Source organism: Prenolepis imparis, unplaced genomic scaffold (genome assembly GCF_030444845.1).
Source record: "Prenolepis imparis isolate NDT839.2.m4 unplaced genomic scaffold, iyPreImpa1.0 SCAF_2, whole genome shotgun sequence".
In the NCBI taxonomy this organism is placed as follows: Eukaryota; Metazoa; Arthropoda; class Insecta; order Hymenoptera; family Formicidae; genus Prenolepis; species Prenolepis imparis.
In genome coordinates, this window is record NW_028141160.1 from 1,589,387 (window position 1) to 1,613,898 (window position 24,512).

General features: G+C 46.8%; 1 protein-coding gene and 2 pseudogenes across 1 annotated transcript; 1 reads left to right on the plus strand and 2 right to left on the minus strand.

The window, feature by feature from the left end:
• The first annotated feature begins 246 nt into the window (after positions 1–246).
• On the plus strand, positions 247–417 carry LOC145933241 (U2 spliceosomal RNA; annotated as a pseudogene).
• Positions 418–15,197: 14,780 nt separating this feature from the next.
• Positions 15,198–15,959, minus strand: LOC145948891 (uncharacterized). Its single transcript, XM_083058471.1, has one exon. It carries the CDS (start codon positions 15,957–15,959, stop codon positions 15,198–15,200), a length of 762 nt encoding a protein of 253 aa, XP_082914597.1.
• A 2,007-nt stretch (positions 15,960–17,966) lies between these two features.
• LOC145948893 (uncharacterized) lies at positions 17,967–18,542 on the minus strand (annotated as a pseudogene).
• Between the last annotated feature and the right edge of the window lie 5,970 nt (positions 18,543–24,512).

A 24,512-nucleotide genomic window follows, 5' to 3' on the forward strand; every position in this document is an offset into this window, starting at 1 on the left:
ACCGCCGACCCATGCGTGGATCGGCGATGGGGGACAAGGAGTCCCACATAACCCTCATCCCCTCCCCGGGGGATGAGTGGTACCATAAGGTTTCCACAGCGTTAAAAAAAAAAAAAAAAATGGTGCCTAGCGGCGGGGAGGGCTATTGTCCCCCGCCAATGAAACTATTTTATAAGCACGTGGCGTAAAGCCGCTCCCTTTGTATTTCACTTTGGAGGGGCTTGCCCCTTCGGGGAACATTAATTGATCTCTAAATAAAAGGCTTTAATCTGTTCTTATCAACTTAATATCTGATACAATCCCCATAGGGGATTCAGAATATTAAACTGATTTTTGAAACCGGGCGGGTGACCGGAGCTTGCTCCGACTCTGCCGCGGGTCGGCCTGGCATTGCAGTACCGTCACGGCCTAATGAGTTAACCTAAAAATAATTAGTCTTAGATTAATATCTGTGGTGGCTCATTAGCGGTGGACACCCGTGTTGCACTCCGGCTTCCGAGGATCAGCGGCGTATTCGGGATTCCGGGCGGTAGTTAATAGTGTCGTGCGAGGAGAGCCAAAGGCCGGGATTTTATTTTATTAGTTGACCATTGCGTGTGTCAAAAGTGTGTTCGCGTTTTTCGTTTTCCGTCGCGTCTACCCGGCCGCGAAGTGATCGTCGCTGTACGAGTGTCGCGACCGCGAGTGACGGGTGCCCTGGGAGTCCATGTGCCACGTGAACGTGCGGTGCATTTGGGGGTTAGGGACCGCGGGTGCGGCGTGCGTGTGTAGTGTGTCGCGTTTCGACGGATCGCCGCGGACACGTGGTTCCGCGGTCCGTCGGCACGCGGTTCGCGGGCTACGGATCGGTCATCGGTTTTCCGTCGCACGCCGTTTCCGCGTTTCTCGTGCGATTCGTGCATCCGCGTTGGCCTCAAAATTGAGATCGTGTGTATGCGTGGTGTGGTTTATTGCGTGCCGACGACACGTGTTGGGCGCGTGATCGCGCGGTCCGTCGGCACGTGGTGCGCCGTCCACGCGTGTCCCCACGTGTCCGCGTCTAACCTGTAAATCGTGTGTGCACGCGGTGTGGTGTGCTACGTGCCGGCGGCATGTGTCGGACGCGTGATGGCGCGGTCCGTCGGCACGTGGTGCGCTGTCCGCGCGTTCCACGTGTGAGTCGACCTTAAAAATCGTGCAATAATTTCGCATGTGACATCCGGCGACAACCTAGTGAGGTTAGGGGCGCGTGGGTGCGGTTCGCGTATGCACCGTGCGTCCATATATAATTATTAATTATTCTTAATTGTCAACGGCCTGTGATAAAGGGATAGTCAAACCGCCCGATTAACCTCTGCCGAGTCAAATTTATTTTTTGCATGTTTTTTCTATTTATTTTTATGCTTAAGCTTTGCCCGTATGTGCTTGCGTGACTCGGCGGATCTATCGGGCGGATAATATTATTGTGATATATGCTTGTTGCTCTTAAAGCCTGAATCACTGCTTAAAGCCTAATACACTTGCTTTAGCATGGCGCACGGACAGAATCCCCAGGAGGTTGTCCTCGATTACCCGGAAGCGGGGAAGGTGAAATGTCCCCGGTGCTGGTTGAGCGAGGACAGCGCGATAAAATCGCGCGGCGAGTTCTGCGACCCGGCGCATCTCGCTAAACATTTCAAAAAATGCCATCCGGGGGATACCCTGCAGTACAAATGCGCGACATGTGAGTTCGAGGGCACCGGGGCTTACCCTCTTAAACCCGTTAAGGCGCATTATGATAAGACGCATGCGGGGGCTCCCCCAGGTGGCGCGCCGGGTCGCGGAGCGAGCGGCACCCGTCGAAACAAAATTTCTAAAGTTGATGTGGTTACAGGTGCGCGGAGCCGGACATCAGACGCAGCCCCGCCGTCGGCTTCAACAACCGGTGAGTCGTCGCAGACCCGAGCGTCCTCGCGGCAGCCCAGGTTGCACTTCACGGCCCCTGTCACCTTCACACCACCATCATCTACAGCGGAAGCCCTCTCCTACGCGGCCGTCACAGCGGCGAACCCGGCGACGCGGAGAACGCCGCCGGCAACGACTACCACGTCGAGGGCGGCCGCCTCCCAGAGGCCGCAACAAACGTCGCTCCAGGCGCCGGGGTGCGTCCGCCGAACACAACATCCGGTGGCAGGCTGTCATCGAAGCGTAGCATCCACAGCAGTAGCCCTCCTACCGCGTCCAGAGGGGCACGCGCGCTTCCCCTCACGTCAACCAGAGGGGCGGTGCCGAAGAGGACCACGGCTCCCTCCGTGACCCCGCCATTTAGCACCAGCTCGGCGGGGTCGTCCAGGAGTCGGAGGTCGAGCAGAGTGCCCCTCGAGAAAAGCGACGCGTCAAGACCGGCGCGCTTGCCTCCCCGTCCGTCACCGATCAGCGATGATTCGCCTTCCTTCGGCGACGGCGGAGGCACACGGAGAAGGACGCCCGAGAAGACCCCGCCAATCAACATCCGAGCGGGTCCCTCTACTAGGAGCCGATCTCGGGCGTCCAGCGTGCCGGTCGAGAAGAGCGACGTGGAAGCGAGGCGGATGACGAGATCGATGATGAAAGATGCACCGCGGGGGTCGCTCGTTCCAGCCGCGTCGTCCAGGAGGACGACGCGCGCGACACGGCCGGCGACGACCACCTCTGCCGGCCCCGCGGTGCGCAATCTGGACGCTGCGCTTTCGGCGTTGCGTGGTTCGGGGGGGCGCGGGGACCGACGAGGACGTCGCCCCTGCAGCGTGGAAACACGCCCCCCCCTCGGGGACCCCTGGCTCGCCGTGTATACTATGCGGCAGCCCTGCGGGGATCCTCCTCATAACCACGCCACCGGCATTGCCCGCGACGTCGATGCCTGCCACCATGACGACGGCGACGGTGACGACGACGACGTGCGGGTCCCCCGTCATGTCGACGGGGGTCCCCGCAAGAAGACGGAGCACTCCGCTCCGTTCTCCGAACCTCCCGACGATCGAGGAGGTACCGTCGCCGTACATGCGGACGCGTCCCGAGGAGAGAACCCCCGCGGCATCCGGGGAGATGGAGCGGCGGAATCCGGCGGCAGCGGCGCTGGACTCGGAGGTAGATGAGGGGGCTTCACATGATGGGCCGTGGAGGGCGAGCCTGGAGAGAAGGGCGGCAGAAGGAGCAGGCCGAGAGAGAGAGGGAAAGAACAGGACAGAGACAGAAAGAAATGGAGGGAACGGAGGATAGTGAAACGGAAGAAGAAGAGGACGGAGAAGAGGAAGAAGAAGAAGAGTAGACGTACGGGGGCGTTCCCCCTCCTGGTCCCTCGGTTGTGGGCACGCCTGCTGGCGGGGGGCTTTGGGGGGGACGCCCCAGAAACACCCGCATCAAATTCGAATGCGAGATGAGGTAACCGGGGGGGAGACGGAGACGCCTAAGTCTCCAAAATCCCCCCCGGTGACCTCTCGGGTAACTGGGGGTCTGGGGGGCGGGACCGCGCCATCGGGCGGGGTTTCGCTCGTCCCGGCCACCAAACGGGCGGCCCCCTCGGCTGGGGCCGAATCCCGATTTCCCCAAGAGGGACGGAGGGGGGTGTGCGGGCGCGCCCGGGGTCGGGTCCATGGATCCGGCGCCCGGGTGGGTGCGCGTCCCCCCCTTCTCACGGACGTGATGCGGCGAGGGGGGCCCTCGTACCGGGAGCCTAGTGCACCGGAGCGGGGACTCTCCCGCCGTAGAGACGACCTCCCTCCTTATGAGGGGAGTCGACTAAAGAGGACCTCCGGGGCTGATTGCCGGATCCGCCCCCATTGGGAAGCGGGGTGGGGCGGCAGCCCCGGAGGCGGGGGGCCCCGGCTCGAAAGGGAATACTCGAGCCGGGACCCCGCCCTCCAAACTCCTTGGGAGGGCGCAATGTTGGGTCGGTGTCGCCCTGCATTGCAACCGCGAAGTCCGCACGATGGCGGAGGAGAAGGCCGCTCCCGCGGCCTCCTCCCGAGAAGGAAAAGGCGGGGGGGCGTGGAGTCGGCATGGGTTTCCAGCATCCTCCGCGCCCCCTACCTAAACGCCCGAGAAGGATACCCGCTGTGGTTTTAGTGCGGTACCCTTCTGTGCCATCACAGGGAAAACTTCGGTTCTCCCTGGGATGGGGAGAAGGAATCCCACATAACCCTTGCTCTCTACCCGGAGGGCAGGAGTACCTCTTAGAGGTTTCCACAGCGTCAAAAAAAACAAAAATGGGGAGAAGGGCGAGACGTCGAATCGGCGACTCCTCGGGCGAGGACAGCCCGGCGGCGGCGGGGCCGCGGGTGGTGCCCGGTCCCACGCCACAAACGCCGGCGAATATTGTAAGATCATGCTCGATAGTCTTGCAAAAAACGTTAATTAAATTCATTTTAGGTGTTCGGATCGCGTGAGCTGCACCGCGGAGGAGCGACGCGGAGGGAGCCTCGGGTGGCTGCAGCGGTAACATCAGAGCTGGACATCCGGGTGCTTGCGGAGATGCCCGCGGTGTGAGCCGACGGCGGGGAGCGGCACTTGCGACCGGCTGCACCGGAGCGAGCGGGAAGTAACCGCCGGAGTCCATTGTGCGCGGGGGCGGGGTGCACCACCGAGGTGCAGGTCCGCGGCGTGTCGGGGTGGCGCCTGGCCGGCCGTCCGACGATCGACCGGCGCTTGCGGCTGCCGCGAGGCAGCGCAGGCGAGCGCGGTTGGTCGCCCGTGACGAGCTGGTTGGGCGGGCCGACACCGTCGCCTCGATTGCGGACCTGAACGAGTTTGCGGCCTCGGTCGCGAACTTCTTCGGGGAATGCAGCGAGAGTGGCCGGCGGCGTTGCGCTCGACGCCCGCGACGGCCCTGGTCGGTCGCGTGAGGCGCGAGTGCGGCGAGGCGAGAGGGTTCACCCGGCGCGGGGAGTCGCCAGCGGTAGCGGGGGGGGGGACCGGCACGGGCCGGTCCCTCGCAGTCTGGAGAAGGACGCAAGGACTGGGTGCGCGAAGCCACCCGCATGCAGGCGCTGTACAGGACGAACCGACGCAAGGCAGTCCGATAGGTGCTATGTGGACCTCCCGACTTCTGCCAGGTGCCGAGTCGACATCCAGAAGTACTTCGAACGGCTGTATCGCGGAGGAGAGGATTTGGACAGCGCCGCCGCGGAGGTGGAGCGCGCTGATCCCTCGAGCCAGGAGGAGGATGCTGCGTTCTTGATGGATCCGTTCACGGAGCGAGAGGTGGATCGTCGGCTCCGGCGCATGACGAACTCTGCGCCGGGGTCTGACGGTATCGCCTACCGTGGCCTCCGTGCGGCGGATCCTCACTGCGATCTTTAACACCTGCTATAGGCTCGAGGCAGTCCCGGCATCCTGGAAGACCTCCAACACAATGCTCATTTGCAAAAAAGGTGACCGGGAGTCACTTGAGAACTGGCGTCCTCTCGCGCTGGGGGACACGACCCCCAAGCTATTCGCCGCGCTCGTCGCCGACCGTTTGACCGACTGGGCGGTCAATAATCGTAAATTGTGTCCGGCACAGAAGGGATTCCTGCGGGACGAGGGGTGCTATGAATACAACTTTGTCCTGCAGGAGATCCTAACTGATGCGCGGAGGATTCGGCGGCAGGCGGTCGTCGCGTGGATGGATCTTTCCAATGCTTTTGGTTCGATCCCGCACGCGGCGATCCACCGCGCTCTCGCTCGCTCCGGGGCGCCGGGGGGCATCCGAAGTATATGGGGTTCCATGTACGACGGGTGTTCCACGCGTGTGCGAACCGCCGAAGGTTACACCGCGCCTGTCTCGATTCGCTCAGAGGTTTGGCAGGATTGTCCGCTGAGCCCGATCATGTTCGATCTCGCTATCGACCCAGTGCTGCGTGCAGTCGCTGGTGTCGATGCCGGGTACGACATATTGGGCTTACGCCGCAATATTTTGGCGTACGCGGACGACATTGCGATCGTTGCCGACACTCCTGAGGGAATGCGACGGCTCTTGGTCGCAACGGAGGGTGCGGCGTCGTCGGTGGGGTTGCGGTTCAACCCTGCCAAATGTGCCACCCAAAACATTGGTGCGGGGGCGGGCGGTAGGGTCCTATCGACGGCGTTCACCATCCAGGAACAGCCCGTTCATCACCTGGCGAGCGGCGAGCCGTATCGTCATCTTGGCGTCCCGATCGGCTTCGCGGTTGACGCGACACCGTTCCAGACCATCGGTCGCCTCCTCGAGGATCTTCGGGCGGTGGACCGATTCCTCCTCGCCCCGTGGCAGAAAGTGGAAACCGTGGCAACCAACATCCTGCCGCGGATTGATTTCTTGCTACGGGGCGCGGCCATAGAGAAGCGTCCGCTAAAGACCGCGGACCTGCAGGTGGGCAGGACGACCAAGGCCTGGCTCAATCTCCCGCAGAGAGCTAGCGCGGAGGTGGTCTACCTCCCTCCCAGCCGGGGGGTTGTAGACTGCTTCCGCTGGCCGACCTCGCGGACATCCTGTCCGTCGCGCATGCCTTCAGTATGCTTACGGCTGGTTGCGAGACGGTCAGAAGGCTCGCGTGGTCGTCTCTGAGGGGGGTTGTAGCCAGGCGCATCGGCCAACCACCGAGTAATAACGATATCGCGGCTTTCCTCTCGGGCTCGCTCGAGGGGAAGCTGCGCGACGGAGGAGAGCGCTCTCTATGGTCGAGGGCTCGGAACGCTGCCCGGAGGCAGTCCGACAGGTTGTCGCTACGGTGGGAATAGTGTGCGTCGACCGAGGAGCTGGTTCTGGTATGCCGCGGATCCAGGGGCGCGACGGTGAGGATACCGCCTGGGGCTCGTGCCCAGGTGGTGACCCGTTTGCGTTCTGCTGTGGCGGCGTGGTACGAGACCACCCTCCTCCGCAAGCCTGACCAGAGGAAGGTGTTTAAGGTGTCATCGCGTGCCGGGGTGAGCAATCACTTCGTCCGCGGTGGCAGCTTCACCCGCTTCGCTGATTGGAAATTTGTTCACCGGGCACGTCTGGACGTCCTCCCACTAAACGGCGCTCGCCGTTGGGGTAAGGGCGACCGGAGGTGTCGGCGATGCGGTGGAGCAGCCGAAACCCTTCCCCATGTGCTAGGGCACTGCGGGGTCCACGCTGCTGCGATACAGCAGAGGCACGATGCTGTCCTGATCCTGCACCGCCTTTGGAGGGCTTGCCGCTTGCGGGGAGATAAGCGGGTCAACCGGCGTGCCGAGGGCGTCGACGGGGAACTTGGGGAGCTACGGCCTAATTATGTCGCGGCTTTTCCAGCTGAGAGGCGGTTTTCATAGTCCACGAATGCTTGGTCGTACTATGTAACAGAGGAAATTCGTATAGATCCCAAGAACGAAAACTCATGCTTAAGAATCGCCCGCTTTCCAATGCTCGTAACAATGACAGTTTGTTGATCTCGTTCAATAGTACACGGGGCATACGCCATTGTATCTTGAACAATTCAATATCAGCTTCCGCACGTCCATACAGGCAATTGTTATCGTTGCGTGAACGTATCAAAATTAATTCATGGCGAGCGTTAATCACAACTCGCTTGTAATCTTCGCAAAATCCCAATAGCATGTTGAGCGGTACGCAAAAGTTGAACATGCAACTTTCATTACATGATCCATTATGTATCATATCCCACCCGGCATTCTTCAAGATTTTACTTCTCTCGGTTGTTAAAGAGACATAATTTTTCATCGTGCAAGTTATTCCAACGTTTCTGTTGCGATCAATCTCCACACCATCGAGTTCATATCGAATTTCATCAAACATGAACGCAACACAATTATTTGTCAATATCAGCGTTTTATTTGCATCTATTTTAGATATCGTCAACTTTCCCTCAACATGCAGAAAGCTTTCACATGGTAACGTGTATAAATCCTGGTGGTGTATAGGTATCCGTATCTCGTCGCTATGCCCAAGCGATGTGTTGGCGTATGGATTGTACGTATGTGTCTCAACCTTGACGATACGATCATCAAAGATTGGCTCGCCACTAATATTCAAAATGTCAATCATCTTTTCGTACGATGAATCCCAGTGATTTTAAAAATTCGCGATTCAACGCGCTGAGTTTCTTTTTAGTGTAACGAGATCTCTGATTATTGTCACTCATTGGCACTGCCGCCGCCGCAGCTGCTCTCGCAAAAGTATTGTCGCTCGTAATGTCCCTCGTAAAAATATTGTCTCTCACGTGCTCCGCTTCATTTAGCACGAGCATCACACGCTAATTTTGTCGACGCCGTACGTGCAATCTTACGGTAATTTCCTCTCCTCGAAAATCCAGCAATCGTCCTTCTTGATTAATAATACGTATCGTTATATCAGTAATGCTCCGTACGATGATCGGGAGATAAATGATTTGTGCAGGAGTTTCCGATATCTTATATCTTGGCGGCACGCTCGATGAAAATTCATGTATTGTGTGTACGCGCTTGTCATTACTGTACGCACCAGTGGTGACGCTACATTCTATACGGATAATATTCACACTAATAATATTTATAGGTAAATCCGAATCATGCCATTTTTGAGGCTGCAATATACGATTCGACGACAATCCCAATAGCGATCCTATGCTGTCTGGTTTACTAAAGTTTATTCTATAAGCGCATTTGATTTCGCTCTTTAGCGTATTATGATTGGCGCGAAACACTATTGGATATGCATCTTCAGTCAGCTCTTTATTGAAAGGATAATGTAAAATTGTACGTCTCAGATACTCATCTATAGCTTGTAATTCGTATAATCCCTCGCGTATCGTAATTTCCTTGTCATCATTATCAAAGTAAAATTTATTATTCTTAGAATTCACATTCGGTATCGTATAATAAGTTTCAAAGTCTGTTAAACCGAGCTCGTAATCACCATCGAATAAATCTATAGCTGGAAAGTAGCTTACCGCGAGAACACTACTGTTGCCAGTCAACGTTAGTGTTAGCGACATGTTGTCAAATTGAATCGCGATGGCGGATTGTCAGGCTTTATATCAATCGTTTGAAGAAATCGTAGACACAATTGTCCACAATTATTCTGATTATAATTTTGATAAGATGTGTGATTGTATTCTATTTTCGTCACGTTTAAATATTGCACCAATTCTTTGGGCGGTCGAAGATTACCAAAACTATCGAAATATATTGCTCGATCTCCCCTCTTTACATATGCTACCAAATGGGTGCCGGGGCCATCAGCTTCATCCAAATTGACGATACCGCTTTCATTTTGTCGCACGCCGTTTATCGGTAAATTATTGCGCATGAAAACGCCTCTAAAGTATAGTATACGCATACGTTTTGCCAGTTGTTCCAATTGTACATTAGTTGTTATACCCACATGCATTTTTAGCATATTTTTTTGACGTTTATTTTTTTTAGTTGAGATTTTCTGTCCACGTTTGTATGGTGCGAGATATAGTCTGTGACCTTCCATGGCGCGATTATGACGTTGCATTTCTTCGAGCTGACGTTGCGCCGACTTGCTATCATTCACAACCTTTGCGACTCCCGCTGCTCCACCGGCCAACGAACCGAGAACTCCTAGCAATGGCAAAATTGGCAAGATACCACCACGTTTCGCCACAGGCAGTATTCGTTTCTTCTTTTTTAATGATTTTTTCGTCTTCATCCCCATACCAAATTTTGTCTTTGCTTTTATAGCCGCCCAAACAGTTGTAGCAGCTGCTCTTTCACCAAGAGTCGAATCTCTCGCGGCAATACGTTTTCGCGCTTTCGCAGCGAGTATATTATCGGCAACGTGTCGTTTGTTTAGGTTGTTGCTTCGAGAATATGCAATGTCGTGCTCGCGACACGCGGCATCGAATGGATTAATACCTCGATCGCCTCTAGCCAATCGCTTTTCCAAGTGAGTTCCCGGACCGCAAAATTGATAATCAGGAATATGTAATTCGATAGGAAGCGCGTTTATCGCACGATTAAAGAGATCACTACCTATTTTCGTTGACATTCGCCGCAATCTTTTATCAACGGTAGCGGACCGTCGATGTGCGTTTGCTGCCACGGTTGATTGTAATGTTTGTAACAGCAGCGATATGTCTGAATCTCCGTATCAGCTTTTATATGTTCGGGAAGCTTGTCCCACAATAGTTCCACGTAATTGCCAAAGTTTTGCAATAAAATAATCTTGGGTATAAACTGTAACTGCTCGGCAGTAAGTTTGAGAATATCGCTCTTAACCGACAGATAGAGTAACATTTTCAATACTGAGCTGTTTTCACCCGATGCACCGCTATAAATAGGCTCTCCATGACTCATTCATTTGATTCCAGAGCGAGTGAAAACATGCGATTCGTTCGGCAATCGACGATAATCAAAGTTACAAATTTCGACGATAAAACACGGTTAATGTCGGAGAAAGAAATACGCAGCATGGGAACATGTTGCCGAATACTATACGCGATATCATCTGCGGTCCTTCGAATTGTGGTAAAACTAACGTGTTGAATAGTTTGATAGAAAGCCCGCACGGCGTCCGCTTCGAGAACGTGTATGTATACTCGAAATCGCTTCAACAACCGAAATATCAATATTTGGAAAATTTGCTATCACCGATAGAAAAAATTGGTTATTTTACATTCTCGAATAATAGCGATGTAATTCCACTGAGCGAGGCGCTTCCGAGTTCCATTTTTATCTTTGATGACGTGGCGTGCGACAAGCAAGATACGATAAGAGAGTACTTTGCAATGGGACGACACTCGAGCGTCGACTGTTTCTATCTTTGTCAAACGTATGCCAAGATATCCAAACATCTAATACGCGACAATGCAAATTTATTAATTTTATTTAAACAAGACGGGACAAACTTGAAACACGTGTACCACGATCATGTAAATACAGACATGTCTTACCATAATTTTTGCGCTTTTTGTCAGAAATGTTGGCAACATAAATATGGATTCGCGGTGATTGACAAAGACAGTTCGCTGACTAATGGACGATATAGAAAAGGATTTAATGAATTTGCAATACCGTGGAGCAATTAGTCGCTGTCGACACATTGATCGAACAACATCTAAATTGAGTGCAACATGACGATTACGAATGACGATCGCGAAAAGATTGTGAGAGAGATTGCGAAAACGAGTGACTCAATCCGTAAAAAATATCGCTCCCTGAAAACTGGTAAAATGGAAGAAGATAATGCATTGGAAAGACACTTTAAACCAATCTCTGAACCTCTGAAATAGCTTGTCGAAAATACAGTCGGTGTTGAGTCTGATGAAGAAAAGTTTGAGCCATTGAGTATGCTCGGAGAGAAAAAAGAGTTTGAAACAAAGCGATTAAATATATCGTTAAATGATATAACTTCTACTCCGAAGCGATTCAAACGCCGGCGAATGCAACATTTATCAGACGCAACTACTTCTACTCCGATACAAGATGTACAGCCAAGACAAATATTGCACGAGAAGACGGCTCCGTCTGTCGAAGAAATTTTCGAGACCTCACCTGAATCACTTGTGACGTCAGTTCGACATTCATTACAAACGTCTGATGGTCAAAATTCATTGCAAAGTCGCTTGGGTCCACATGCTCAAAAATATGTGGCAGCTATATTGAGTCAAGATAAAAATTCCAAATGGATTACGTATACGGTGTTAAATTTACCGACAAAGGAATGATGCTTGGCGATAAAATTTTTATGTAGATAAAAACGATAATATAATTATCAATGGAACAAAATACATGGGAACAGCAAGTCTTTACGAGTTGATTTTCAAGAGACTTCCCGACGATGAAATATACACCGAGAATGACTTGCAAAAATACAAAAGTATATTAATAACAATAAATGCGCACAGGCGAAATGGCAATGTGAATCAACCAGTATTAGATAACAAGGGATACAAGTATAAACACATAATCGCACCATTAATCGTCGGTAAAAAATTTGGAAAAGGTGTAAACATACCGCGTGCTATGGTCTTAAACAATAATAAGATTGATTACGTGCATTGGAATGATCCCAACGAGTTGATAGATCGTCTGCGATTGCTGGAAGCTTCGCATCAAGCTGGCAACAATGTCCACGACAATGAAATATTATCGATTATTGAGGAACTTTACGAGGCGGGTATTATTATAAAATAAGCTATACGTCTACAATACGAGTCAGTCTATCATTATTGTTGGTGATGAAATGTCGATTAATAAATTTGGATTGTCGTTGGGAACGTCGGATAATTCATACTATAAATGGAATGCATTATTGAGAAATTACGTGTGCGATAACGGTCTGTGTCAGACAGCCTCCGGCTTTGACGCAAGGTCGCGCAAGATACAACGTGTAGCGCAACCGGAAACAGATAACGATGCTGTCAACAAAGTATACGTGGGCATTGTTATCAAGAATTTGAGAGATCAACAGGAAGAAATTGAGAAAAAAATTATCACGCTCACGACTTCGATACAGACGCTACGAATAATGTTGGACGAGATGAAGAGAATGCTTCGTAATACAACACGCCCTACTGAGTCAGCGAAAGATGCATATAGAACGTGAAGGAATCATGTTGCGATCAAACACCTCTGAAAAGCAGCTTCTCGTGGAGGAATTGCATACTTCTGCGAGAAAAAATTTCCCACGTAGACGCGTCATAATACGCGGATACGAAGACCTGTGGCAGGCTGACGTGGTTGAGATGCGTCCTTATGCACGATCCAATAAAGGTTACTACTACATACTCACCGTCATCGATGTGTTGAGCAAGTACACATGGGCTGTACCGCTCAAGAATAAGAGCGGAAGCGAGACATCTGACGCTATCACCAAGATAATTTGAGATAGCAAGAGATGTCCAAGAAACATACAAACCGATAGAGGAAAATAATTTTATAACGCAAATGTGCAAAAACTCTTGAAGAAACACAACATTAATCATTATTCGACGTACTCTGTCATGAAGGCCTCGGTCGTGGAAAGATTCAATCGTACTTTAAAGAACAATATGTGGAAAATGTTTACGCTTAATGGAAATTACAAATGGATCGACGCGTTACCTCGGCTCGTTGCGGAATATAATGCACGAAAACATCGCACTATCGGTATATCGACGTTATTCCCGCGATCGCTGATAAACTTTTAAAAACGGTATATAGCAACATAAAGATTGCAGCTCCGGCGAAATTCAAAGTAGGCGATCAGGTACGCGTGAGTAAATACAAGACTATTTTTGAAAAAAGTTATAAGCCAAATTGGACAACTGAGGTGTTTAAAATTATCAAAGTGCAGAAAACTAATCCCGTAACATATCTACTCGAAGATGCGCGCGGAGATCCCGTCGCCGGAGGATTCTACGAATATGAACTATTGCGCGCCGCTATCCCGGACGTATACCTCGTTGAAAAGGTGATACGCAAAAAGGATGATGAGGTTTACGTGAAATGGCTGGGATTTGATACAGCGCACAACTCTTGGATACATAAAAATAATAATAAGTAACAATGTAGGCTCCCTGCATTGATAAATTACAAACTCAAAAAGAGGCTATATGGAGCCACGCGTAGGGTGTAGGTACGCAAATATTAAAAACAAACTTGTTGGAAAAACAAATTTATTGAATCTAAACGTTTCGGTCCTTTCTTTGGACCTTCTTCAGTAAATTTAATACAATAAATAATAATGGGGAATCTACATACTACCGCACGTAGCGCAAAAGCCGTGAGCCCCCCCTATCGATATCCCATTAGATAGACAAAGTGACATAATATGTCATGAGGTACTCAAAAGTGGACTCTGATGACGAGTATAGTGAGGAATTTCCGAAAGGGGGCTCACTCTTACTCACACACTCATCCATCGCACGTTCACACGACCGTACGCGGACGCGCCCGACGCACGAGTGAAGAAGATATTCGTTCTGATGCTATTTATAAGGCGCCCTACCACGGCTCATAGCCTGTTATCGAAGTCAATGTCAAACAATGTGTGGAATTTATTTCTCCTTCTCTCTCTCTCCCTCTCCCTCTCCCTCTCCACTCTCTCTCTCTCTCCCTCTCTCTCCCCCCTCTCTCTCCCTTTCCCCTCTCCGTCTCTCTCCCTCTATCACTGTCCCCCCTTCCTCTCGCTTCACCCCCCCTTTCTCTATCTCCCTCTCTCAAACATACGATGTATGGAGATTAATGTTACAAATGATTTATGGCTCTCTAAAGGAATTCGATAACAACTAAACGAAGACCGTCTTTCAAGAAATTTGAGGCATATTTGTCACAACAGATATATATGCTTGACTTAGACACTCTGTGTCTTCTTGTCGGTTTAGGCCATTTATCTGGCGCCTGATAAACAGCATCTCTGAAACAAGTCTCTTTCTTAGAAACGGTTCCTCATCCAAGATCTCAACGTTATCCCAATCAAATTCGTGGTTATTCAGCCTGTGATCCGTGATCACGGATTTTTGCGCGGTGTTTCTTTTTATGTGATTTCTGTGCTCCCTAATGCGTGTTCTCAACTGCCTGCTGGTCTGACCGACATAAGAGGCATTACAATTTTGACATGAAGGAGGACATTTTTACATCTAGATCACGGACCACATGGCTAAACCGCTCGGACCATTTGGGTATGTATGGGACATTAAAATATGCAACGCAAGCCGAATTAGTATCAGGTGTTCTGTTAGCGTCACCTGAATTATTATTTTTATTTCTCGCAAACAAAGTCCTAAGCCTTTCGTGAAATGTTTCAAAAATCAGTTGTAATGGATACCCATTATCACGTAATACCCCAATGACCAATTCGAGGTTCTTTTGATGATATCTTGGATGTGATAACCAGAAATATCCCTATCTATTAGGCCAAATATTGTGCCTCTCTTGTGGCAGAGAGGGTGACAGGAGTAATAATTCAGATATCTTCCCGAAAATGTTGGTTTATGATACCAATCGAATTCAACGTATCCCCGGTTTAGAATGAATGTAACATCCAAAAAATCGAGTCTATTGCCCCCCTTTTCCAAAGTAAACTGTAATCTGTTATGACACGCGTTAAACTGTCTTAGTATCTCCTGGCTCGTCCCGGGAGGGACGGCCAACGCGATATCATCAACATAGCGTACGTAGAACGGGAGTTCAAAAGGAAGGTCTCCTATCACCCTGCTCTCCAAATCGCGCATGGTTAAATCGGCTACTATGGGAGACAGCGGAGAACCCATGGTCGCTCCGAAGGTTTGTTGATAGATTATGCCATCAAAGGTGAAAAAAGTTGAGTGAAGAACAAGCTAGACTGCCCCCAAAAATTCCACGCGCGGTATCGTACAGTTATTTTCTATGAAATTCCACCTCGCGGCTATGCCGTCGACTGCCAAATCCAATGGGACGTTAGTGAATAGAGAGACCACATCCAGTGAAATAAGTTCACAATTGTCACCAACGTAAGTTCCATCGAGTTTGTTGACCAGTCGAAAGCTATTCTCCACATGACTGTCCGCCGCCGGGACCGACTTGTATATGATTTTGTGGAGAAACGTCGCAAGACGGTGCAGCGGCGTGTTCAGTGAGGAGACGATGATTCGCAGGGGGCAGCCCGACTTGTGAATCTTAGGGAGTCCATAGGCTCTCGGCAGTACTCCCTCCGAACAATTCAACGACCTGTATGTCGTATCGGATATATAATCTAAGTTTTTCCACCTTGTAAGCAATTCATGCAAACTGTTGATAATTCTTCTGGTGGGATCCTTCTTTACTCTAATGTAAGTATTTGTATCACCAAGGAGGACCTTCATCTTGTCCAAATAAGATATCTTTTCTAAAGCGACTGTTATATTGCCCTTATCGGCTCGCGTAAAAATGATATTAGGATTATCGCGTATAAACGTTCTCGCTGCTAGGGACGCGCCCGAGAGCTCCTTATCAAACAAAGATTCTTCAGGGTTGCAACTGGCCAACTTGTTAACAATTGCCGACGACCTCTGGCGAACCAAAGGCCGAACGCCAACTTCCACTCTGTCGATACTATATTCTATACTTTTGATAAATTCCATAAGAACTCGATCTTTATTCTTACTTGGCAAACAAAAGTTGTCGCCCAGTTGCAAAACTCCCTGTATTTCTAATGGAATATCTGTTGAGGAAAGGTTTTTAAACCACTTCTCCCTGATGTGCAAAGGGGAGACTGTGTGGTTGTCAAAGGATAAGGGGTTCAAGTTAATAGTAAAGGAGGAGGAAGTAGAAGGAGCGTTTAGAGGTGTGAAGGAAAATTCGGAACCCCCGGACGGTCGCACACGACGCCCGTTAAACGGGATCAATGACGCACCAAGATTAACTCCTCCCTGCTGATCACGTGCCACAGAAAAATATTGGACTGGACGAATATTAGCTCTAATCAATCGTTCTTTTTTGGCAATGAGCCAATTTAATTTCTTATCCAGTCTGCTACTTTCACTCACAAAGTGGAAACGAAGAGACCTGTTTTGTCTTGGGAGATAGGGCTTTCTGGTTATCACATCCAAGATATCATTAAAAGAACCTCGAATTGGTCATTGGGGTGTTACGTGATAATGGGTATCCATTACAACTGATTTTTGAAACATTTCACGAAAGGCTTAGGACTTTGTTTGCGAGAAATAAAAATAATAATTCAGGTGACGCTAACAGAACACCTGATACTAATTCGGCTTGCGTTGCATATTTTAATGTCCCATACATACCCAAATGGTCCGAGCGGTTTAGCCATGTGGTCCGTGATCTAGATGTAAAAATGTCCTACACAGGTTTGAATAAGTTACGCTCGTTTATCCGCGTGCATAAAGACACACTGCAGAAAGATTGGCATAATAACGTTGTATACAAAATTTCATGTCAAAATTGTAATGCCTCTTATGTCGGTCAGACCAGCAGGCAGTTGAGAACACGCATTAGGGAGCACAGAAATCACATAAAAAGAAACACCGCGCAAAAATCCGTGATCACGGATCACAGGCTGAATAACCACGAATTTGATTGGGATAACGTTGAGATCTTGGATGAGGAACCGTTTCTAAGGAAGAGACTTGTTTCAGAGATGCTGTTTATCAGGCGCCAGATAAATGGCCTAAACCGACAAGAAGACACAGAGTGTCTAAGTCAAGCATATATATCTGTTGTGACAAATATGCCTCAAATTTCTTGAAAGACGGTCTTCGTTTAGTTGTTATCGAATTCCTTTAGAGAGCCATAAATCATTTGTAACATTAATCTCCATACATCGTATGTTTGAGAGAGGGAGATAGAGAAAGGGGGGGTGAAGCGAGAGGAAGGGGGGACAGTGATAGAGGGAGAGAGACGGAGAGGGGAAAGGGAGAGAGAGGGGGGAGAGAGAGGGAGAGAGAGAGAGAGTGGAGAGGGAGAGGGAGAGGGAGAGAGAGAGAAGGAGAAATAAATTCCACACATTGTTTGACATTGACTTCGATAACAGGCTATGAGCCGTGGTAGGGCGCCTTATAAATAGCATCAGAACGAATATCTTCTTCACTCGTGCGTCGGGCGCGTCCGCGTACGGTCGTGTGAACGTGCGATGGATGAGTGTGTGAGTAAGAGTGAGCCCCCTTTCGGAAATTCCTCACTATACTCGTCATCAGAGTCCACTTTTGAGTACCTCATGACATATTATGTCACTTTGTCTATCTAATGGGATATCGATAGGGGGGGCTCACGGCTTTTGCGCTACGTGCGGTAGTATGTAGATTCCCCATTATTATTTATTGTATTAAATTTACTGAAGAAGATCCAAAGAAAGGACCGAAACGTTTAGATTCAATAAATTTGTTTTTCCAACAAGTTTGTTTTTAATATTTGCGTACCTACACCCTACGCATGGCTCCATATAGCCTCTTTTTGAGTTTGTAATTTATAAAAATAATATATTGTAAATTATTTTAAATATACAATAAATATAATAAATATACAATAAATATATAATAAAGATATAATATAATAAAGATATAATATAATATATACAATATACAATAAATATTCTATTATAACAAAATATACAATAAATATAATTTTATTTACAATGGTATCTTATAATGTCCCCATGGCAATGTTTCGGTGGTTCCGGGTACGATATATCGCTTGTCATCGTACGGACTTAGAGCAATTTTTGTCTCGCGAATGGTGTATACCTTATGCAACTTGGATCTTATGCATGACTGCTAACGCATCATTTCAATCTCTTCATTCAGACACCGCGTATAATCATCAAATGTTATCGTTCTCGTGACAACGTTACTCTTGACACCTTTTACTTTTTTCGTATCCTTCTTACCATCCACTCGCAAAGCGTACATTTTTGCTCTAAGCCCTACAAATTCGGTCATTATCGCGCCGTTATTTTCATCCTTCATTAGACCCGGCACCTTTTTATTCACGAGCGGTATACCGTACGCATTGTCTGCAGCGTAATCGCTCGTATCAAATTTGCTTACGTCGCGCTTCATATTCTCATACATGTCTTCACACTCAATGTGATATATTAGGCTGTCTGTGTCGGTGTACATTACCCGGCATCTGTCATGATACAGCGGTGACATGTACTCGTGATGAAACTCGTACAAACACGTTTTGGAGATGTCGAGTATGCACATGCCGACATAGATTGGTTTGTAAAAATTCACCTCAAGTTTACGTAATTCTACAGCTATTAGATTTTCCGAATAGATGCTTCTACTATGGAAATTTGGTTTCGCAATCATTGCCTCTGCGCCATATCTTCCTTCCCACTTTGTCAATAATTTTACATCGACACGATTACGCATGTTTTCCATCGTTTTCCCAAATACCGCATTGTTCATTAATTTGTATAATTTTTTTTCAAAATAATTTCTTGCTTGTGTTCTAAATTGTGTGTTGAGTTCGATATAATTACGGAGCCATGGAGATTGAGTAAATTGTAATACGCGATGTATTTTTGTAACACGAAGACCGTGTAGCGTACATTGCTGCAGGTTGCGGTAGTGTATCACGTATCGCTTCTTGTTGTATAGCGTTGCGAGAAGCTTATCTTCCCGCTTGCCGGGTGGCTTGTCGCGTGTCGGACAAAACGGTAGGTCAGTGTGCGTATCGTGAAGATGTTGCGGATACTCTAAATTTACCTCGAGGATATAGCATGTAGGCGAATCGAACGCGATAGATGATGCGTCGAATTTTGATACATCATCGACCCATCGAAAATCGGCATAAGGCAATGGTTGACACATTGCCCATCCATACAAATTATTTACATCAAAATACATGAAATACGATGATGGTTTCGATGGATCGTACGACTGCATGTACTTGTTATTAGCATGCGCGTATCTGTTGGAACATTGACTTAGACCGCCGCGTATACCACGTTCAATAAACATAACCATATCGATATCGGTAAACAATTCGAACGTAATATTTGTATGTTTTAACATGGCATCCAATGTATACCCGGGAAGAGTATAATAATATGCGGGATCGAGCCCATAACTTTTAATACAACTATCGCGGAAATTTTCAAAAATATCAAATAATAACAAGACATCAATTTTTAAATATAGATCGCTATATTCGCCCAGCGTTTGAAGGGAGAAGTGCTTCCAGACGTTCTCGGCGTGCGCGTAATCGCTCTCGGATACTGTGGCACCGGTCAAGGAACTATAGAATGATTCGCGCGGCGGTAAACGCGTATCTTGCAACTTGTCCACGCAGTCTATATATTCGTACGGAAAGACGCCCTTCCGTGTCAATAGATTGAAATTTTCGATCGATAAATTTTGAAATTCCGATTGTAAAATTTTGAGTTTGTCTTTAGCCAAAAAAGATGCCAATTTGTCGAGACTAGTAGCGAGAAATTTATACGAATCGATGAAACGTAATTTAATATGATTTTTTTAATTATCTTGTTCGAGTAACGGTTTTTGTGAATGAAATATATTTTTCTTTTGTTATCGGAAGTAATTCGATGCTCCCTTCGAACGCTGTAGCTATATCCTCGATAATGAAATGTGCATCATAACCTGATAAATTGTGAATAACTATCGGAATACAAAATGGTTCTTTATAATTTAGATTACAGTTTGAGTGCGCGGAACCCCTGTATCGTCCGCTCAGATGGCAATGATCGCGTACGCGTGTATCATCTTGCACAAACGATTTTTCGCATATGTGACAATGCGTCGCGCTGTGAAATTTGCCCACTCGTCCGATGTTTACCATGGGGATATTTGTCGTTAAAATTGTCTTTACGCGTTGCGCTAAATTTTTAAGTTGTTTGGCAAACCATGAAACGCAATCGACACTACGACAAGAATGGTATGCAGATAACGAATCGTCGTACGAGCAATGTACATAATAAGCGATACTAAATACTTGATGATGTTGATAATTTTTAGCCTCTTCCGTCTTTGCCAAAACGCATTCCAAGTCGGCGTACACCACGAATGGAAGTCGCTCTTTCCTGTTGTAGTTGTTAAATGATAGCCACTTGTCCTTATCACTTGGCAACCGGATAGCACAATCGTTCATCTCTTCACAGTCTACCATATGTGACTGCAACTTGTCATCCGACCCGAAATAAAGCAAGCATCTGTAAATTACAATTTTATTTTACAATTATTTTTATATGCATATAATTTTATTGCAATAAATATACGTACCGATCGCAGATATATTTCTTGTGACCATTTTTGCTCAATTGCGTGTTCACGAGGCGGGACAGATTTTTGATGCATGCAAAATGTCCAACGCTGTTGCTGTCTTGCACGTACAGCAAGTTGACGTGTCTGTCTTTCTTTTGCTCCGAAAGATGTATCGGGACGATGCCGTTCTCGATACTGTACACGTTGATGGATATGTTGTTTGCTAGTTCAAACTTTTTGATTTGATTCACAGTCATTGGAAACTCAATGTCCTGGAGATTCAGCACTGTTGTGTAATGGGGAAGATTCCCGTTCCACATTTCTTTCAGCAGAATATAGAGCAGCGACCACTGCCCACGCGAAACATGCATTGTCTTTGGATTGCACGTTCACCACTGCTCTCTTGTTCATTATTTCTCGCGGCAATTTAATGTAGCATCCCGCGCGCATTGGATTATACTTGTTTATATTTACAATTAAATTGATTATTCGCGACAATGCCCAACCACTATCACGTTCCTGAAATTCTTCTAGCGATGCTAGCGTGGGCTCGATAACGCTGTGATTCGCGTAAATCGGACGTACGAAAGAGTTCATAGTTTTTCGTATTGATAGTTTTATTGGCGCGCTTATCGCCCGACACGAGCTCGCCATTAAACACAGTGTTCACTTTCATACTAGTGTGTTTTTGCAACACTTTTTGCACGTGTCCGATCACAATGTCTTCGGCATCCTCGAGAAAATGACGAGGTTCGATGTGATTGCTGTTTATCACCGCACCAGTCAAGATGCGGCTCTCGTATCAATCTCTCGCCATATGAGTCTATCTTCTCGCGCACTGCTTCCGGTATCTGCGTGTATGAAACGGTTGCGTACCGAATTCTTCAACCCTTCGAAACGCGCAATTTGGGAGACAAGCGATTGTCGAACTCCGATCGGTAATCGTGGACGTTTTATTCGACTTTGTTCTTCCAGTGATTCGATGTATTCGTCACATTGCTGCTCCCACACAATATATTCTTCCACCGAATTCACCCTTGTGGCTTGCTCCAACAAACTTGCTTCTTGTAGCGCCATTTTTGAGATGCTCTTGCTGAACCTCTGACAATGATACTAACATAGTATGCCTCCTTACAACCATTTTTATTTGATTGTAGAGATCATTGGCGCTCGAAAATTTTAGATATGTCGCATTTTTACATCTAATATTTCATCTGAGGATGATGCAAGAGCAGCCGTACATTGACGCTTTGATGCATCGGCATTGAAATTGAGACATTTTGCACATTTCGCGAGATTCGTCTCAAGATGATGTCATAGCGGCCATGCATCGGCGCTCAAAAATTGCGATTTTGTCACGTATGAATGTAATAATATCAACGCTTGAAATTAATTTTTGCACATTTCGCGAGATTTGTCTCAAGATGATGTCATAGCGGCCATGCATTGACGCTTTCATGCATTTTTGCAAATCAGATAATTGTGATTTTGTCACGTACGGCTCTGATGCATCGGTCTTGGAATTGATACATTTTTACATCTTGACGATATTATCTCAAGATGATGTCATAGCGGCCGTACATTGACGCTCGTGATACATTTTTGCACCTTTCGAGATTTATCTCAAGATATTAGCAGCTAGCGCTCAGATAATTGTGATTTTGTCACGTACGGATGATGTCATAGCAGCCGTGCATCGGCGCTTAAAATTTTAGATATGTTGCATTTTTTACATCTTGATGATTTCATCTGATGATGATATTGTTACGTCCCTGGATTACATTCCCTATGCGTTTCCAAGATAACATCGTCAAGGAGATTATTTATGAACAACCGACACGAGATTGTTTCTGGACGCCATGATTTGGACTGGAGTGACAGCTGTCGAGCTGATCGGTCGCGCGGTCTCTTGTTACATTTATTTAACGTGCTCTTGTATTCTAATTCCATTAAAGTTATCGAGTTCTTTTATATATCGTCTGGTTCATTTCCCGGCGCGAGTGTGTGTGAGAGTGTGACGTTGCGTTGCGCGCTTCGAGCTATCGCGAAACTGTCGCGCGGACGTAACAATATCATAGCAGCCGTACGTCGGCGCTTTGATTGGTTATAAAATAATATCGCATCAGTAATAATCCCCACCCCATTGCAATGTAAAAACTATATAATTAAAAAATAATTTAGTATCGATCACTTGAGTAAAAGGCTCTTTTAAACATGTACTCCGCTGGAAGCAGCATGAATTATTACACTCCGAGAATTCAGGAGAGCGATGTTTTGTGCAAGAAGAAATGTGACAAGTAAGTTTCGATACTTTTTGTTAAATAATGATTTTAAATAACCACAATTTTTATAGTGTGTCCTCTCATCGTGCGGTTCGTATACTTGGAAGAAGATACGCCTTGACCTCTACATCATACAAATATTTGGAAATTGGAATCAGCGTCGGAATGATATCTTCTGTGGAATTGGCTCTCGGTAATGATCGAGGCAATCAAATAGTATTGCCTATTGAAACGTGGAAATCGCTAATGCAGAAACGAGTGAATATTGAGCAGCTAACTGAAACTCCACTATGGATTCGAGATCTGACACTTGAAGTGGTTAACATGGTCTTCCTCAAAAATTATAAAGATTACATCATCTAATAATACTTTGTACATGAAACCATCAACTTTATTACATTTATTCGATTTTGGAAAATGTGTTGATCATATGTATTTCTGGCTATGTGAAAATACGCATATTGTTACTAAAAAGTATAAACAATTTATAAATGTTTTACAACGTGATAATATCTGCGATGTGAGCAAAAGGCCGCAAAGGCTATACGTGAAAGCCATATGTTTGACAACGAATCACTTATTGATTGCGAATTGGTAACTTGTGCTGTAAATGATATTGTTTATGATGCTTTTAACAAATAAATTATTTTACTGTTAAAGCTGTATTATTTCTTTCCCACAGTAAGATATGCATAGTTGACAAAACTTTGTTCGCTCTCTGGAGATGTAGAAAAAAATGAGATATATGATACTCCGTTAGAACAAGAGATGGAGAATTAAAAATCAGATCGCTGCCTGGGAACATGCTAACTTTTGTCTTTTTATCATGGACACGTGCTAACTTTTGTCTTCTTATCAAATGTTATATTATATGTCATCCCCTACTGTTTCTACTGAGAGCGGGTCTGTCTCCGCGATGTTCATCATAAAGTCTATGATATTTGAGGTGTAAAGATTAGAAGTGACAAAAATGGAGAGAGAAGTTATTATGATTGATAGTGATGATGAAGATGTAATTATAATCGAAAACATTGACAATGAGGTGGAGATGATAGATATTGCGGAAGAATCTGATAATAGTGATATAGAAGAATTAGATGAAGGGTCAGATGTAGAACCCGTCATAGATTCAGACTATAATAGTGAATATAGTGAAGACTTCGCTGAAACATCCTAGCAAGTATTAAGCACATCAGAAATTTTAACAGTAAATGAAACTGTAAAGATGTGTGCTATATAATATTATTATACCCCTGGACATGATCTCAAACTGTGTACACATTGTTTCGTAAGAATAGCGGAATTGTTTACATCTATTCACGCAGTACGTGAACATTTAACAAATATGTACGGTGTAATGTTAAAAAAATGGTGTTGCGATTGTGGTGGTCCGTTGCACCAAATAATGGCATGCAACATATGTCCTGTGTGTATGCATTGTAAGTATCAGTTTTTATTTATATTAATTTACTCTAAAATTTAAAGATTATTAATGTTTTTTTCTGTTATGCAGAAGAGGTCCCTCAATCCTCCATCACCCGGCCGCCTCGCAGCCGGCGCCCCACCGCTCTATATATATATAATTTATATTATTTTTAAAATTTATATTCATATTTTATTTTATACTAATCATATATTCATTTTTTATTATCTTACATTCACACAC

What these genes read in the sequence shown, in the direction of transcription:
- LOC145948891 (XM_083058471.1), bottom strand. Translation starts at nt 15,959, where the DNA reads ATGGAATTTATCAAAAGTATAGAATATAGTATCGACAGAGTGGAAGTT.